This window comes from Podarcis filfolensis, assembly GCF_964270895.1.
Source record: "Podarcis filfolensis genome assembly, chromosome: 3".
Taxonomy (NCBI): domain Eukaryota; kingdom Metazoa; phylum Chordata; class Lepidosauria; order Squamata; family Lacertidae; genus Podarcis; species Podarcis filfolensis.
In genome coordinates this window covers 76,824,997-76,842,112 of record NC_139606.1, presented here as the reverse complement: position 1 = coordinate 76,842,112, position 17,116 = coordinate 76,824,997, and the positions used below count along the sequence as shown (strand labels likewise).

General features: G+C 39.5%; 1 protein-coding gene across 10 annotated transcripts in view; it reads left to right on the top strand.

The window, feature by feature from the left end:
• The first annotated feature begins 37 nt into the window (after positions 1-37).
• The window catches only part of ARID4B (AT-rich interaction domain 4B), an 84,485-nt gene continuing 67,406 nt past the window's right edge, over positions 38-17,116 (top strand). For 4 of the 10 annotated variants that reach the window (XM_083605995.1, XM_083605990.1, XM_083605994.1 and 1 more), the window contains exons 1-2: positions 616-636; positions 1,479-1,541. In XM_083605995.1, coding sequence (XP_083462121.1) covers positions 631-636; positions 1,479-1,541 — 69 coding nt within the window. In that variant the 5' untranslated portion in view covers positions 616-630. Of the gene's footprint in view, positions 341-615; positions 637-1,207; positions 1,311-1,478; positions 1,542-17,116 lie in introns of those variants that run through there. The other 6 variants (XM_083605996.1, XM_083605991.1, XM_083605997.1 and 3 more) reach the window with 5 other exon arrangements.

Here is a 17,116-nt window from a genome sequence, read left to right as displayed (position 1 = left end):
CTGGTTTGAAGCCAATGGCGGAGAGGCAAGGCGGGGAGAGGGCGGGCTTGGAGCTGTCACTCACGCTTCGGGTTTTGGGGGAGGGTAGTGAACAGCTTGGAGAGGAGCCGCTGCTGTCGCCGTCGCCACCGGGGTTCGGACGGGCGGGATTGGCCCCCGGTGTCGCCGGGCGGGAGCCCTCGCCTGCCTTCGGAGCCAGGCCAGCGATTGCTCGGTAGAAGCGTGGTATTCGGCCAGGGGATCAGGTCCAGCGTTGGGAGGAGGCTCCATCCTCCTCGCCCCCCCTCTCCGCAGGTTAGGGGGGACCAGCGAGCAAGCGGGCGACAGCCGAGGAACAAAGGTAACGTAGCCCCGGGGAAGATCTCCCTGGCCCCGGTGGCCTCGGGTGGCCGGCGGGGTCGCTCCGTGCAGGCGAGAGCCTTTTGCAGGGGCCATGGGGGGAAAGAGAGAAAGGGGGGAAAGAGCGCTCCTGGTTTGTTGTTTTTCTCCTTGTTGAGGCTGCGGCGGGACTCGCCGATCGCCCCCCTCCCTCCTCTCCCGAATCCGAAATCTTTGGGTCCCTCGGAGGACGGAGCCGGGCAAGCGGGGTGGGAGGATACTGGTCCGGGAGCCGCCTTTGGAGGAGGCGAGATGGAGGCAAGGCGTCCCTTGTTTCTCCTTCGCTGACCGTCGCTTTCCTGGATTCCTCGATCGCTGACCAGCTCTGAGCGGGGGAGCTGCGGCTGTTGCCGAAACTCCTGCCGCGGAGTCAGCATTGGGGGGGGGCACGGAGAGAGAGAGGGGGGGGGCATCGAGACAGGTTGCTGGGAGATATTTTGGGGAGCCGCTTTTCTTTAAACGGCATGGGGAGGAGCCCCCCCATTCCACTCTTAGCTCCTTGTCCTAGTACAATGGAGAAGCCTCCCCTCCCGCAGGGAAGAGAGAGTGAGAGTGTGTGTGTGTCTGCATGGACGAGAAAGCGCCTCTCCGTCCTGGCTGGACACCCCGCAACCTGCCTCTCTCGTCTCCCTTATTCAGCGGCACCCCCTCCCCACTTTTTTGTTTGTGGGGGGGGAGACTGCTAGGGGTGTAGGAGCCGCTCCCAGAGAGCCGAAGGCGAAGGGCTCGTTCCCCCTCAGGCGGTACCCGGAGAGGGGGTGCGGACGTAGAGGAGGAGGGACGGAGCGGGGGGGGGGGGTTAAGAAGCGGTTGTTGTTGTGGCAAGTTTCTCCTCTGACAGAAATGGCGTCAAAGGCAGCGAGTGAGGGGGAAGCCGAGCCGCCGTGTGTGAGGCTCCGAGAGGAAGCGGGAGCTGGAGCGGCGAGGTCGTGGTTTGTGGCGGTGGAGAAAAGAGGGGCCTGCGTAGAGGGAATAGGAGAGGCAGGGGGTGAGGGAGGGGGGAGTATTGGGGGGGGGGAGAAGCTCGTGCAGAAATGCTTCCCTCGCGGACCGCGGAAAAGGGGTGGTGCGGTGGCTTAGTGCTTTGTTTTAAATTTCAGGTCCAGCCTCGGCAGCTCAACCTCTTTCGGGTTTTTCTACTGCAGCCTGAGTTCATCATGAAGGTAAAAGCACTAATGGGGTGAGGAACCGGCGGAGGGTTATGTCTGCCTCGGTGCGAGGACTGGAGCCGATTCCAGACCTCGACTGCAGGCTGTTTTCTGCCCTCCGGCTAATGTGTGTTGGTTGGGTTTTGGTAAACCCTCCGTGAACTGTGCTGAGAGCATAATATAAATCTGGTATGCTGGAGTTTTTCTGCAACACCCTTTCCGTGGGGATTGAGGACATGTCTGCCTGGGGCAGCCCTTGGTAGTTTGGTGGAGGAGTAGGGGGCATTTGCTCTCCATCGGAAAGTATGAAGTGGGGCGGGAAGCTCCACTAAGCAGTTGCATTTAATCAGTTGGGGTTAAACAATAGATTCAGTTTACTTTTATCCTACGAGCCCCGTTGAATTGATATTTGTGGGCTGCTTGAAGGGGTATGTTTGGGAGGGAATAGCTGCAGCAAAAATATTGCTGCAAGATGCAGAAAGAAATTTAAAACAGCCTTTCACTGTTGGATGCAGTAAGTGTTTGCATGACATGTGCCCGTTAACTGAAAGGCGCTGACAGCTGGTGGTCAGTGTCTTAAAGAGAATGTGATGGAAAAAATATTAATAATGCGTTCCTTATTTTTAAATCTGTACTGTCCACGAACACAGAACCTGGTGTAGCATATTATCTAAACATCCAGAACAAGCCCCTTATCAAAGGCCAAATCTGGCTTTCAAGGCTTTACAAACCTGTTAGAGGCACTTACTGAATAACTGAAAATGGAATATTGCACCGTACTTGAATAATAAGTACTACCTACCATATTTGTTATTAAATATTGTAAGCTACTTCCTCTGTTGAATAAGGCCTTTCTTGAGGGATGTGGAAAGCTACATCAGCAGTGCCAGAAACACTAACTTAAAATCAAATGTTTCATACAATTTAAATTGGAAATAAGCTCCATGGCTGTCTTCTCTTGATAAAATAGTTGTTTTTCAGAGAATTGGTGAGGTGATTCCAAATCTGTTTTCTTACATTAAGATTTCTTTTGATAATGAAAGTGAAAGAATAGTTTTTTTCATCTAAAGACTATTTGTTTTAAAAATATGCAGCACTCATTCTTCTTTATATATGCAAGTCTTATGTCAGATGAAAGATTCATGATCAGATATTGTGATTATAGCAAGCCATGGAGTTCTGAAGTATGGAACTATGCAGTTCACATGTTGTTGAAAATGTAATAAATGTAGTGCAGTCTTCACTCTGTAACAACTTAAAACCCTGTCGGTGTTAAATATAAACACTTTCGAAAGTGCTGAGTGCTTTTTTTCAGTTTCTTAGGATATGTGTGTAAAATGAAAGTTACAGTGTATTTCATACTTCAGAATGGATATAGTCAGGCATTTAGCATTTTAGTACCATAACATTATAGTTTTGGTCATATCAATCTTGGCACAGCCTGATTCTGTACATGCTTACTCTCTTTGTATTGGCCAATGCTTTTAGCATCTAAAAACTTGTCTGGAATATATATGTTTACTCACTGTGTTTCACTGTGTTCAGCAGAGCTTAATCCCAAATAAATGTTCATAGGATTGGTTTGAAAGAGTTGAAATGAAATAGATCACTCTGTTATAAAGAGGTTCAGATGTTATTAAAAAAAATCATGACCGAAACCTACTTTTTGGAAAATGCCCACTTTGCTTCCTCCCTGATTCTCATATGAGTTTCTTAAGAGGTTGAAGTAACTTCTGCCCTTTTGTGAAAGTATAGTTTGGCTAAAACAAAAAGCTGCAAACTTTTGCCACTCCATTGAGAGGACTAGCTGCTGTATGGCTTTGGTCGCTGACAGCTGTAGTATAAGAGAGAGAATAGTTTGTTCATTCAGTATGCTGTGGCAGCATTGAATTCTGCATATCCTGCTTCAGACCTCATTCTGTTGCATGTCAGAGCTTTGATTAATAGTTGTGATACATGTGCACAGAACGAAAAATAAAGAGCTGGCTAGTCAGGAGCTCACCCCGTAGCATGTTTAGCGCTGTGACTCATCTCCTTTTTGCCCTGTACTGTGGAAGAAGTTGCCAGGCTCTGTGGTATATACCCTCTAATACCTTTTCTTCTGTTTCACTGTGTCACAATTTAACTGTCTGCCTTTTTGCAAATGGCTAGCATATTGTTTAAAATTTCAGCTCTAAACTTTTAGAAAAGAACTCATTGTTTCCCTTTATATCATGTTTAAAGAATGTTTTATAGTATACCTTTACTACTGTAAGGGTAACACTAACTAGAATAATAGGTCAGTAAGCAAGGGTGGTTGTTTTTCTGCTTCTGTTAATTCAGTGTTTTACTAGAATGAATGTGATCTGTAAAGTGATGTCGAAGATAGTGCTTCAGTGGATAAAAGTAAGCAGTGAAATTTTTAATTGTGTGATAGAGCTCTACAGAGGTACTTCTGAGGAACTGAAATTATTTTTAGAACAAATGCCACAAGCTCTGACTGATGGGGCTACTGGCTGTTCCCTTAAGTGAAGGAGGCAGGAGGCAGTGTTGTCTTTTTTGGTTCATGTTCAAGGGTATCAGTCTGGAAACTCCCATTTCTGTTCCCAGCTTGCTGTTTTGCTATTGCTTGAAGTTGCACAAGTGCTGCAGCCCTTATTGGCAACCTGATGATAAATATAATTTGAGTTGAACACACTTGAATCTAGGCATCGTAGAGTAGGTAAAAATATAGTTTCACATTCCAGCTTATGGCTTAGTAAGTTGCCTTTATTATTAAGATTTATTGATACTCCCTAGGAGCATCTGTATGAATTCCAAGACAATTAGTCCCTTTGCGTGAATGAATGCATGGTATCAAAACTCATATATTATAGGTTTGTGATCAACTGAAAATCCTGAAACAGTGGATGTGCAAATATGTGTTAAATATATCTTACCCCATTTTAATCACATAGTGCTCTTAATAACTACATATTGATTAGCACAGTATGCCAGTGGACAGCATGAAAAACTGTAGTAATTTATTTGTTATGGGAATTATTATATATTTCCTTTGGCCTTCACAGTATGTATGATGGGAATTATTACACATTTCCCTCGACTTCACAAATAGCCACTCATGCTAAGTTATAAGTGTACTTCAATAGAACAACTCTTATTGATGAATATATTAACTATCTAATATCAGAGGCAGTGCTTGCAACATATATTCCACTATAGGAGGCATTTGATAGAAGCAGCAGTCTTCAGTCTTTGAGTCAAATTTTTATAAGGTTTGGTTCAGTATATGCAGCTTTCCAGTATAAAAACTAATACAGTATAAATGGATTGTTGGGTTTCTGATTCCTCCATAAATGTCTATTGATAGCCACTTGTGCCCCATCTTCTTTTAGAAAATGTTAGGAAATTTCATATGTCTGGCATGTGGAAGAGGATGTGTGGCGATGGGAACATTTTTTCATATCTGGTGGCAGTGTATATTCATTCAGACATTCTGGGTTGCAGTCATCATAGAGACAGATAAAGCCACCAATCAGATAATTAATCTAGATCCATATATAGACAATCAGTCTATAAATTTTAAAAATAAAATAAAAATTGGTTACTAACACGGAACATGGATGTGATCTGCTACTGACATATGAGTCAGCTGTATCAGGAAGCTTTTAATGTGTGATCTTTTGTTGTGTTCTCGTATATTCTGTTGAGAGTAGCTGGGGCAACCCAGTCAGATGGGCGGGGTACAATTTTTTTGTAGTAGTAGTAGTAGTAGTAGTAGTAGTAGTAGTAGAAAACAACTTTGGATAATCTGCACAGTGATAGCACAGTGAATGAATTGATGAATGCTTTATGCTCTTGATCCTATTGTTATTGCTGCTTTTTTATATATCTGAAAGACACATAATAGACACATAAAAATAAAACATAAAGTACTAAGGACAAATGGACATGTGCTGTTGCTCTTGTCTTAAAATTTAGTCATTAAAGGTGTATACACTGGCTATGTGGCACAGGTTGTGTGAAATATCTTTAATCCTGCTTGTGAAGAGTGTATGCTAACATTTATTTAGTTTATATATACACTCCTTCTCTTTACCAACTCTCTGCTCAATTATTTTTTATTATTATAAAAAATAACCTCTGCCACCATGCAAATCACTGATGTAATGAATAAGAGAGGCTGTAATTGTTTTCAGTGCTGTCTTTTTGTAATATAATACTATGAAGGAATATCAGCCATTTGTGGTGGTGTTTCTACACAAACAGCCTGAAGACAAATACTGTAGTACTATCATGCATTGGTTGAGAGCTCAATTGTTTTTGCAGACAATGTGCTGTAACCTAGTTAAGAATGTAGTAATGTTTTACTTTTCTTGCCAACTGTGTAGAAGCAACCACAGGATTAGAATAGGAATGCTTTTAAGAGTACATGCACTACAAGTAAGTTAAAGCAAGAAGGAAGGAAATACTTATGGGATGTTTATCTCTAGAACTGATTGTTAGAGTATGTAAACAAGCATTTCTTTAAAGAAATGCTACTTTCATAACCTATCTAACCTGCCATTGCCCTATTTTTTTCTCTCCACCCCCTTCCATCTTCTTACATAACTCTAATGCAATAACAGAAACAAAATACTTACACAAAGCTATTGTGTGCTATTTTATAAGGTCTGTTGCTTTACAAAGAATAATCCAAGAGATCTGCTTTAATTGCAAAACACTGTGATGAAGAAATGTTTGAAATAAATTTGTTTAGTTTGTTTGCTACTAGGAGTTCACAAATCTGTTTGTGGTTGCCACCACCACATGCTTTCTTGAGACCAGTGGCAATTGCAGAGAACTCATAGAAGTGAAAGTTGTTTGCCCTTGAAGTAGACTTCAGTGGATGGTACGAACAGTATCTTGACTGCTGTTACCTTATACAGTGATCCAGTGGAATGCGAGAGAAACTACTCCTTTCCTTCCTCCTCTGTGGAGAAAGGGAGGTGAGCTTCTCTTCTGTATGCTGGGATTATTTAGGAGAGGTCATTAGCAGCATAGCTTCCAGAAAGATCCCAAGTCCCCCAGGTTATCTATACAGTAGACAAAAACTCTTTCCCTCCATGCTGACTTTGGGTGAGAAAATTGCTGGAAGTGCAGATTTCTGTACTAGAGAGGCAGACAAGACAATGTCTGGAACCTTGTTGACTTATGTACATTAGGAAAGGGATCCCCAGTTAGAATTATTCTGCCTTAAATGGTCAAAAAATAGTGGCTGGCCCAAGGTCATCTAGTGAGCTTCATGACTGAGTGGGGATTTGAACCTTGAATTCCCATGTCCTAGTCCAACACACTGTACCACACTATACCACTCTGGCTTCCTAGAGTACTTCTGCTGTGGGGCAGCTATATAAATTAAGCAGGTAAATAAATATGGGGAAAGCAAAATATCACTTAGAGAAGGATATGAAATATTTTCTTGGAAGCTTGATTTTGTTTTATTCTGGATTGTTTTATTTGATGTTTTAATGTGTTGGAACCTGCTTTGAGATTTTTTTCCTTTAAAACATAGAGTGGTGTAGAAATGAATAATAATAATAATAATAATAATAATAATAATAATAATAATATAAATTTCATTGCAAAAAAAAAAAAGGTGCCTGGACAAATGTTGTAGCACCATAACCTAGGTTTAAGGTGTGCCATTTGGAGATTAGTTTATACAGTCATACCTTGGGTTAAAGTTGCTTCAGGTTAAATCTTTTCAAGTTGTGTCCCACAGCAAACCGGAAGTAACGGAACTTTTGGGTTTCGCTGCTTGCGCAGACGCTCAGAATGAATTCACACGCATGCACAGACACGGCGAATCGCGACTCGCAGATGCGGGTTGCGTTCTGCTCATGATGCAAACGGGGCTCCAGAACGGATCCCGTTCGTATCCAGAGGTACCACTGTATATCCGAGTTTCTAACACTGCAGGTGGCTGCAGAGGGGAGGAAGAATTGGTGAAAATTGCATCCCTGCCCTCTTCCTCTTGTGTGAGTGGAACTCCCATGAGGGCAATTCTGGAGTCAACTGAGTAAGTTTAGTTTATAGGAAAGTGAGTCATTAAACTTCTTTTAAAATTCCAAATTGTTAAAGGGTTGAGTAGAGAAGTTGTTACCGTATTTCTGATTTTTTATTCTACAGAAGAAACTAACAAGAAATAGACAAATACCTGGAAGAAAATGTGGGGTTTATCCCAGTTAAATAAGAGACATTGTTTTGATGTTGTGTGGGTTTATAGATATATATATATATATATATATATATATATAGAGAGAGAGAGAGAGAGAGAGAGAGAGATGTAATACAATAAAATAGAGATGGGGAAACTGCAGTCCTTCAGGAAGTGTTGGACCCCAGCTCTCTTCATTTCTATCTTCTGGTCAGAAGGGGAAAATGTCTTAGTAATGTTTGGAACTTAGCAAGAGAATCCAGAGTGACAGATGTAGCAGGTATCTTGTCTGTGAATTTAAGCAAAATGATAGATTGTGATAAAATACAAAACCAGGAAAATGTTTTTGTGCCTTATTTTCCCTTTAGATTTGGACAATGATATGCTAACACTTTCTTCTTGGAAGTGTCATTTTCCCTAGGAGAAAAACAACTGAATTTGAATATGGATGCAGTTATTTTGCATATTCATGGTTCCTTGAAACATATTTTGTCCCAGCATAGTTCAGACTAGGGCTTCCATTGGGGTACCACAAATAATACTTGTATAGTGTGAGACTACTTTGTTTGAAAACATACATGTGTAATGCAGCCTGTGCAATGTTAGCAGTTTACTAGCACTGTCTTGTTACATGCTGAAGCATGTAAGGATTTTGCAGAACAAATCTGACAAACTTTAAATTTAGATGCAGATATTTCAAATTCATACACCATATAACTGCTTCCTATGAACCCAGATAGTGTGTAGAATTACCAGGTCATAACTTTTAAAGAAAAGGCTGGTGCCATGCTGTAATTATCTGTACGTTTTAAAATAGATCATATAGATAGTTTCAATTTTATTAATGTTTATTTTTTTTAAATTAATGCTTTTCCCTAGGTTTTTAGCTATTTTTATCCTGTCTGTAAGCCGCCTTGAGTCCATGTCTCCTGCCTTTTCCCCTGACATGGACTCAGGGTGGCTTACACATAAGATAAAAATAACTAAAAACCTTGGGGGAAAGCAATCATTTAAATAACCACCTGTAATAACAACAACCTGGAGAACTTCCTTTTCAGAGGCCCATAAATTACCTTACTACATTGAACATTCCTCTCCCCTCTGGCAACCTCTCAAACTTGTAGCTGGGGAGGCCGGCGAGAGATTAGCTCTGCAGCTACACAGTACTTCAGAAGTGCTTCAAGTGGCTCTGAAGCACAGTATGACAAAGATGAGCTACCACTTCCATTCTGAGCTGGAGAGTGGAGTGGTTCCTGACCTATAATGTCCGCAGAGTCTTGTTGGCTTCTAAGGCCAGCATGACCAGTATTCTAGCAGTCTCACTCTGTAAATCATGAGTAACAAACAAAGAACTAATAGGGAGTAATCCCTTCAAACCCCACTTCTGGCAGTAAATGTCTTCAATTAATGAAGAAACAAAGGGACACCCCAAGGGTCTCATTCAAAGTTAGTCCCTAACATGTTCACAATTAATTAACAGTTGAGCAGTATAGTTTAGTAAATGGTATACGGTTATTAGTGATAAGTTAGCGTTAAACTTACTGCTATCAAAATATGGCAAATGTTTTCCTAACAATTCACAGGTTTGCAACTCTGGGGATACTGAAAAACGAATAAAATTGCAAGTTGCTGGGTAATATCCAATTGTGTCTGTCTACTAGTGAAACTGACATCTACTTTTCCTTCATCTCTTCTACCTGCAACCCACCAAATCTACTTTGAAGAGTTGAAGGACTTTAGAGCAGATTTGGTAGGATGTGGGGGTAGGGAGGTAGGGAAAATCCACTTGTGCAACATTAAATATCACCCTCAGAAATATCAACCCTACAGGTTATCTCAGAAGAGGCTGACATGCATGTCTAAGAATTAGTGGGCCTAGAATTTTGTGTCAGATTTAAAAGGTGCTAAATCTAAGCCCTTATTGCAGAGGAACCATCAGGAGCACATCCTAAGGCTCCTGGTAGTTCCTTTGCAGCCATAGTTTTACCTGCTGCATCAGACGCCAGGCAGGTGGGCATGGTTGGGGGAAAAACAGCCTCATTGTGGCAGAGGTTCCCCATCTGTTCTGTACTTTGTTGCAGGTACGATGGGTTCATCCTATAGTTTTCTCTTTTGACCTGTTCAGTATTGTCTCACAAGCTTAAAACCCACTGCTGGCGTTGGTCTTAGGATTTTGCTCTATAATGGCTTTCTGTAAATTAGATCTTTCTCTATCAGAACATGGACTTGTTTTCTCAGCAGTGAAACATATTACATTATCCTTTGATGGCAATAATAAATAACAGTCACTTTGCTTGTAGGCAAGTAGTGCACTTAAGTTGTAGTAGTGGTCTCTGGTACGTGTTTCTTCTCTCTGGTGTGGCAACTGCTATCTTTAACCTTTCTCTTGTCACCTTTTATATACTGAATTCTCTCCCTTGGGGCATTTGTAGTCCTTATATTTGCCCCTCTTTTAATAAATTGTTTAGAGTTCCTCTTGAATTTCCCTCTTGATCTATTCTATTCCTTTGATTCTTTTCCCTGTTGTTTAGCTTCTCTTCTTTTTGATTCTGTGTAAAATTACTCAACAAGTGCAAGGTTTTATCCCTCCAATCATGTCCCTCTTTTCTCACGTTCTCTAGATCATGAGCAGGAACCTGTGCATTGAAATCATGTACAGTGCCTAGTTAACTTAAAATCATGACTTAAAATGATGAAGAAGCTGTCTAGTGTAAATTATATACTATTGCAATTAGGAGAAGTGGAACTCAATTTTTCTTTGAACGTTTGTTCCTTTCTTCCTCGCAAAGATGGAGACCAAAGCCAGCTGCTACAGTGTCTGTCCTTTATGCATTGGCCTGGCTTCTAAATCTAGGCTATACAGTTTCAGAAACAGAAAAGATCTAAGCAGGGTTCACCCATGCTTTTCTTTAAAAGCAATAATGCCAAAACCCTGTCACCAGGGTTGTATTAGACTGATTTAGCATGATAAGTGGCTAGGCCCAAATAAAAAAGTAGAGATACTAATACATGCTTGAAAGTATCATACTTCACATTTGATATGGTCTTAAACATCTGTATGTTAATAAAATAGTAGAGTTACCCTGCCCCCCCGAAGAAGAATAACATCGGAAGATTATTCTTTTTTCTTGAATTTGTATGATTAATTCAGTTAATTTGTAAATAATTGTTCAGATCAGTTTTTTAAAAAGCATGAACTAACCTAGACCCTGTGTTTGTCCTCTGAGTCCCTTTTCAATGTGTCCTCTCTGAGAAAGGAGTAGAGGGTGGGGGAATGAGAACAGGCCTTTTCAGTGGTGGCTCCGCACTTGTGGAATGCTCTTATCAATGGAGGCATGCCTGGCACCATCACTATCTATTTTTAGGTGCCAGGCAAAAACATTTCCTATTATCCAGGTTGTTAGCCCTTAGTCTAGAGTGGTTCAGGTATTTATGGCCTCTCTTATGTATGTATAGTGGTTCTTACTTTGCTTCATTTTAATGAATGTACCAGGTTTTTAAGTTACTTTGGGTTACTTTTGTGAAAAAGCAACTAAAATTCAATCCAATAATGAGAAATAATAATAATATTGATAATATAAAATTAACTGATTTTACCATTCTCAGAGCACTTTATGCAGTACTTACTCATTTTCCAGCTTTTCTATACCCATTGTTGGTACATCATGGGATTCTTGCTAGCATATTCATATCCCAAATGAATTTAAACACTTGCTGGAGCGTGCACACATAAATAGTGATTGTCTTGTTGTACAAAGAATGTAACAGCTTTCAGGTTATATAACTTTTCTACAAAGATTTCATGTTTGGTTAACTGTCTTGCATGATTTGCTTTAGCCAGGAAGTGCAGTGTCTGTAGGTATTCAAAAATAACTTACCTTGCAGTTTCCTCTTTAATCTCCACCTAAGATAGTACAGTTTATCAAGATTTTGTATCTACCAGGGCCACTTAGTTCTCATATGATAAACATACATGCACAAAAAGGTAGAATCATATCACATGTGAACATCCTGGATTCAAATAACTTTTGTTTTATCTAAGATACATAGTAATATTTCAGATAAAATATGTTGTAAGGGAAATATACTCCATCTTCTCTGTAGGAAATATTTTATGAAGGTACATTCCTGTTCTAACTTCCTGTATTGTGGACCTGGTACTTTATTATTATTATTTTTTTAAAAAAATAATATTTATTAGAGTTTCAAACAATCACAAAAATAACAAAAAAAATAACAAAACAAAAAAGAATAAGAAAAAATAAAAAAATACAAAGAAGTAAAACCAATTAAAAACAAGTCAATCCTTCCATGTCTTATCTTTCATTTGCTTGTTTCCCTGACCTCCTCACACCTCCCTTTTTTGTATTCTAGTTCAATAGTTGTTTCAGCAAATCCTTACCATTTTTTCCTTTATCTTAATAGTTTATCTTAATATATTGTAACTTTACATTCTCACCTGTTAACAATCCATTTTTACATACCCCTTTGTAACATTACTGCTAAAACCACATAACTTCATTCCAACATCCTTCTAACATTCATTAATTTTACAATATTTCTGTAGATAATCTTTAAATTTCTTCCAATCTTCTTCTACCGACTCTTCTCCCTGGTCTCGGATTCTGCCAGTCATTTCCACCAGTTCCATATAGTCCATCAGCTTCATCTGCCATTCTTCCCGGGTGGGTAAATCTTGTGTCTTCCAATACTTTGCGATGAGTATTCTTGCTGCTGCTGTTCTATACATAAAGAGAGTTCTATCCTTCTTTGGCACCAATTGGCCGACCATGCCCAGGAGAAAGGCCTCTGGTTTCTTCAGCAAGGTATATTTAAATACCTTTTTCATTTCATTATAGATCATCTCCCAGAAAGCCTTAATTCTTGGGCACGTCCACCAAAAGTGAAAGAATGTACCTTCATTTTCTTTACATTTTGAACATTTATTATCGGGCAAATGATAGATTTTTGCAAGCTTGACTGGTGTCATGTACCACCTGTATATCATTTTCATAATATTCTCTCTTAAGGCATTACATTAAATCCTGCAACCTGACCAAATTCTTGAATCAATTCCAATACTCTTTTAGTACTAGATTCTGGCTCCTGTAATGTCAATACTAGATCATCTGCAAATGCTTTCAATTTGTACTGTTTAGCTCAGACCTGTATACCCTTAACCAATTGGTCCCTTCTAATCATATTTAAGAGAACCTCCAGGACCGATATAAAAAGCAATGGGGAAATTGGGCAACCTTGTCGTGTCCCTTTCTCTATCTTAAATTCCTCCGTCACCACATTATTAACAATTAGTTTAGCCTTTTGTTCAAAATATATTGCGCCTATACCATTTTCAAAACCTTGACCAACCCCCATCCCTTGTAGATTCTTTTTCATAAAACTCCAGGAAATGTTGTCAAAGGCTTTCTCCGCGTCCACAAATATCAAAACTGCCTTAGTATTGATGTTCACTTGTAATTTTTCTAGGATATTAATTATATTTCTCATGTTATCCGACAAGTGTCTACCCGGGAGAAAGCCTGCTTGATCTTTATGTATCTCTTCCATTAGTACTTTTTAAAATCTTTTAGCCAAAATATCTGCAAAAAATTTGTAATCCACATTAAGTAGAGATATGGGGCGGTAGTTCTTAAGCTGCGTCTTCTCAGACTCACTTTTCAGTATAAGTGTAATATAAGCTTCCTTCCACGACTCTGGTGCTTTTTTCCCTTCCTAAATTTCATTACAAACTTCCTTTAGTGGTTGTATTATCCAATCTTTCAAGGATCTATAATATCTTGAAGTTAAGCCATCCAGCCCTGGAGATTTACCCAGTTGCATATTCTGGATGGCACCTTCTACCTCCTGTTCAGTTATTTTATAGTTCAGCATTAACTTATTTTCTTGAGAGATTTTTTGTAGTCCATTTAATTTCAAAAATTGATCTATATCAATTTCTTTCTGTGGCCCTTGTGTATATAGTTGTTTGAAATACCCCTGGAAACAATTTCTAATCTCCACTGGATTCTGTATATTCTTTCCTTCAACTTCCAAATTTATAATGGTGTTAAGTTTTTGTCTTTTTTTCATTTGCCAAGCCAATAATTTCCCACATTTGTTGGCCGACTCAAATGTCTTTTGTCTCATCTGTTTAATTTTCCATTCTATTTCCTGGTTCATCATTTTCATATACTGTACTTGATATAACTTTATTTCTCTCAAAATCTCTTCGGTTTCACTCTCAGTTTCTTCTCACCTTCCTTTATTTTCTCCAAAATTTTATCTTTTTTCTCATTTTGAGTTCTCTTCTTTATTGCATTCTGTTGGATCAGAAACCCTCTCATAACCGCTTTACTTGCGTCCCAGATTACTCTTTTTTCAACCATGGTATTCATATTTATCTCGAAATAGTCTCTCAAGGTTTTTTGGGCCTTCTTGGTCACTTCCTCATCCCTAAACAAGGTGTCATTCATTCTCCATCTGAAGGAACCAGTTGGTGTTAGTTTCATCTCCATCTTCACAGCATTATGGTCAGAGCAAGTCTTAGGGCAAATTTCCACTTTTCTTGTCTTTGGGGCCAGTCCTCTAGTTACCCAAATTTGGTCAATTCTTGTCCATTGTCATTTTGGCTTCAGAGAAAAAAGTTCCCTCTCTACCCAAGGGATTCTTTGTTCTCCAAATGTCAACTAAATCCAAGTTGTCAGTCATCTCGAAAAATGTTTTTGGTACTTTATTTTGGTACCTGGTACTTTAAACCAGAATGTAATGAAACATAAATTGCAAGCATGAGGACCTAATGTTAAATACAGGACACTGTATTTCAATTAAGTTTCAATTAAACAGAATAATTCACAGTTTCTAGGGGTATTTTTCTAACCCTAGAGAAAAATTAATAGCAGTATGTTCCATAGTGTTTGGAAGCTAACTTAATTCTGTGTTATACTAATTTAAAAACTAGTAGATTATTTTAAAGCATAACTACAATAGTTAGACTTGTATATCCCTAAATTGTTCAAAGCAATGTCTAGTTTCAATTTTTTGTTATTGTAAATGTTTTATGTGACCATGTTGTTGGCAGTGCTTATGCTATCTACACAACTTCAGATTCTGTCATTTGGCCTGTTAAACTACTGGAGGTCCAATATGTAATATGTAAGTAACAGCCTTGGCACATGCCTTTGCACAGTTTAAATTGTCTGTAATGATTGAAATAGGTTTCCTCTCGCCCATCTTGCACTTGTCATCCAGTTATGTATTTCTTCCACCCCCCGCCCCTCACATCAGATTATTCCATTCAGATAAACCCTCATACAGTGGTGCCCCGCAAGACGAATGCCTCGCAAAACGAAAAACCCGCAAGACGAAAGGTTTTTTCGGTTTTTGCGTCGCTTCGCAAGACGAATTTCCCTATGGGCTTGCTTCGCAAGACGAAAACGTCTTGCGAGTTTGTTCGCTTTTTTCCTAAAGCCGCTTGAAGAGGCGCAGTTGCGACGGACCGTGCTTCGCAAGACGAAAAACATCGCAAGACGAAAAGACTCGCGGAACGAATTATTTTCGTCTTGCGAGGCACCACTGTACCCGTTAAGTGCCTGTAACAAATTACACTTCAAAATAAGTGTACAATTTCAAGAGCTTTCACCCATACCTTCAGTTAGTAGCACAAATTTAGATACTCCTGTTTCATAAACCAGATAATTTGCTAATCACAAGTAATTAAAAGAATTTTCAAATTCTCCCAGTTATTAACAGGTATACTACATGGCATGTTTAATAGGGAGCTGAAAAAATAATCTGGGAGAATTTGCAAATATAAAATACACACAAGAAACAAGTGTTCACATTGTTTCCAAAATACCCTTATCTAATGAAGAATTTATCCAATCACACTGAAAAGTTCTTGAAACAACTTACAGCTAAAAGCAGCAAAATATTAATATCGGGAGGAGAAAAGCACATTTAATAGGAGTACTTCTAGTCATACAGCAACACAATATGGATTAATTTAAATTTGATCCTTCCACAAAGGGAAAAGGAAGGAGCCCTTTTGCAAGATGATTACTTTCCTGGGACAAACCTAAGATCTGCTTGCAATAGCCTGGGTGCCAGGATAGTGCCTGACATCTCCACCACCTGGGGATCATTGCATTTGGACTGTTTTCAAACACATCCTATGGAATTATATCAGTTACATTTTATCTGTTCAATTGGAATGAATTTTTGTAATCAAATTGCTTTTTCTGTAGCCTGAGCAGGAGCAGTCACCATTAAAAAAAGAGGTCAGAATAGGCCAAAATATAGGTGGACTGTCCCTGGATCAAGTGAAATTTCTTCTTTAAGTTCTCAAAGCTCTTTATCTAGCTCAAAGTTGTCGTCTGAACTAGCTAGATGTTTAAAGGAGAATCAATCACAGTCAGTCCACCATTTGAAAAATAAGACTTTAGAGCATGGGTAGGCAAACTAAGGCCCGGGGACCGGATCCAGCCCAATCTCCTTCTAAATCCAGCCCGTGGATGGTCCGGTAATCAGCATGTTTTTACATGAGTAGAATGTGTGCTTTTATTTAAAATGCATCTCTGGGTGATTTGTGGGGCATAGGAATTCGTTCATTCCCCCCCCAAAAAATATAGTTTGCCCCCCCCCCAAGGTCTGAGGGACAGTGGACCAGCCCCCTGCTGAAAAAGTTTGCTGACCCCTGCTTTAGAGCCTTCTTGCCCCAAAATGGCAACTAGACATTCTATTTTGGGGACTACAATGGTATACGAACCCATTTGGTGCCTAGCTTATATATCTGAGTTTCTAACATTAGGTGCATTAATGTTGAGTAATAAACACTCCTAGTGAGGAGGAAGAAAAGGAACTCCTCTCTGTAAGGTCAATCGTGGGAAAAGAAAGGGTCTGATGGACCAGTTGCAAGAATTATCCACTGGCCACTTGGGCTGATAATATCCACTGTTGCTGTTCCTTCTTATAAGATTAGGTGTAGCAAAATCTGATTTTATTTATTTATTAAAATATATATTGCTATTCATTTTTTTAAAAAAATAGTAGTTTACAACAAATATATGATGTAATTGTGGCTTTTGGGTATTCTAATGTAAGCTGGTTCTGCTGTAAGGTTTTAGTCTACTGTATTAGGTGCCTTGAGCATCTCTGGGTAGGAAAGCAGAATATAAATTAACTAACAAAGTTTATGCAGTGAAGAGAACTTTTATGGGCTTTATATTAGTGGCCCATAGTGAAGCAAATACTTCTGAGAGATAAGTTCTAGTACATACCTTCTTTCCTTTTCATAGTAGACAGATTTTTTTTTTCCTTTTCAGAGGAAGAACTGAACAAGGTGGAAAGCTAGGCTACAGTCATTTAATAGTACAAGGGAGGGACAAGTGGTGCAAAGATTACAATGGTATAGAAA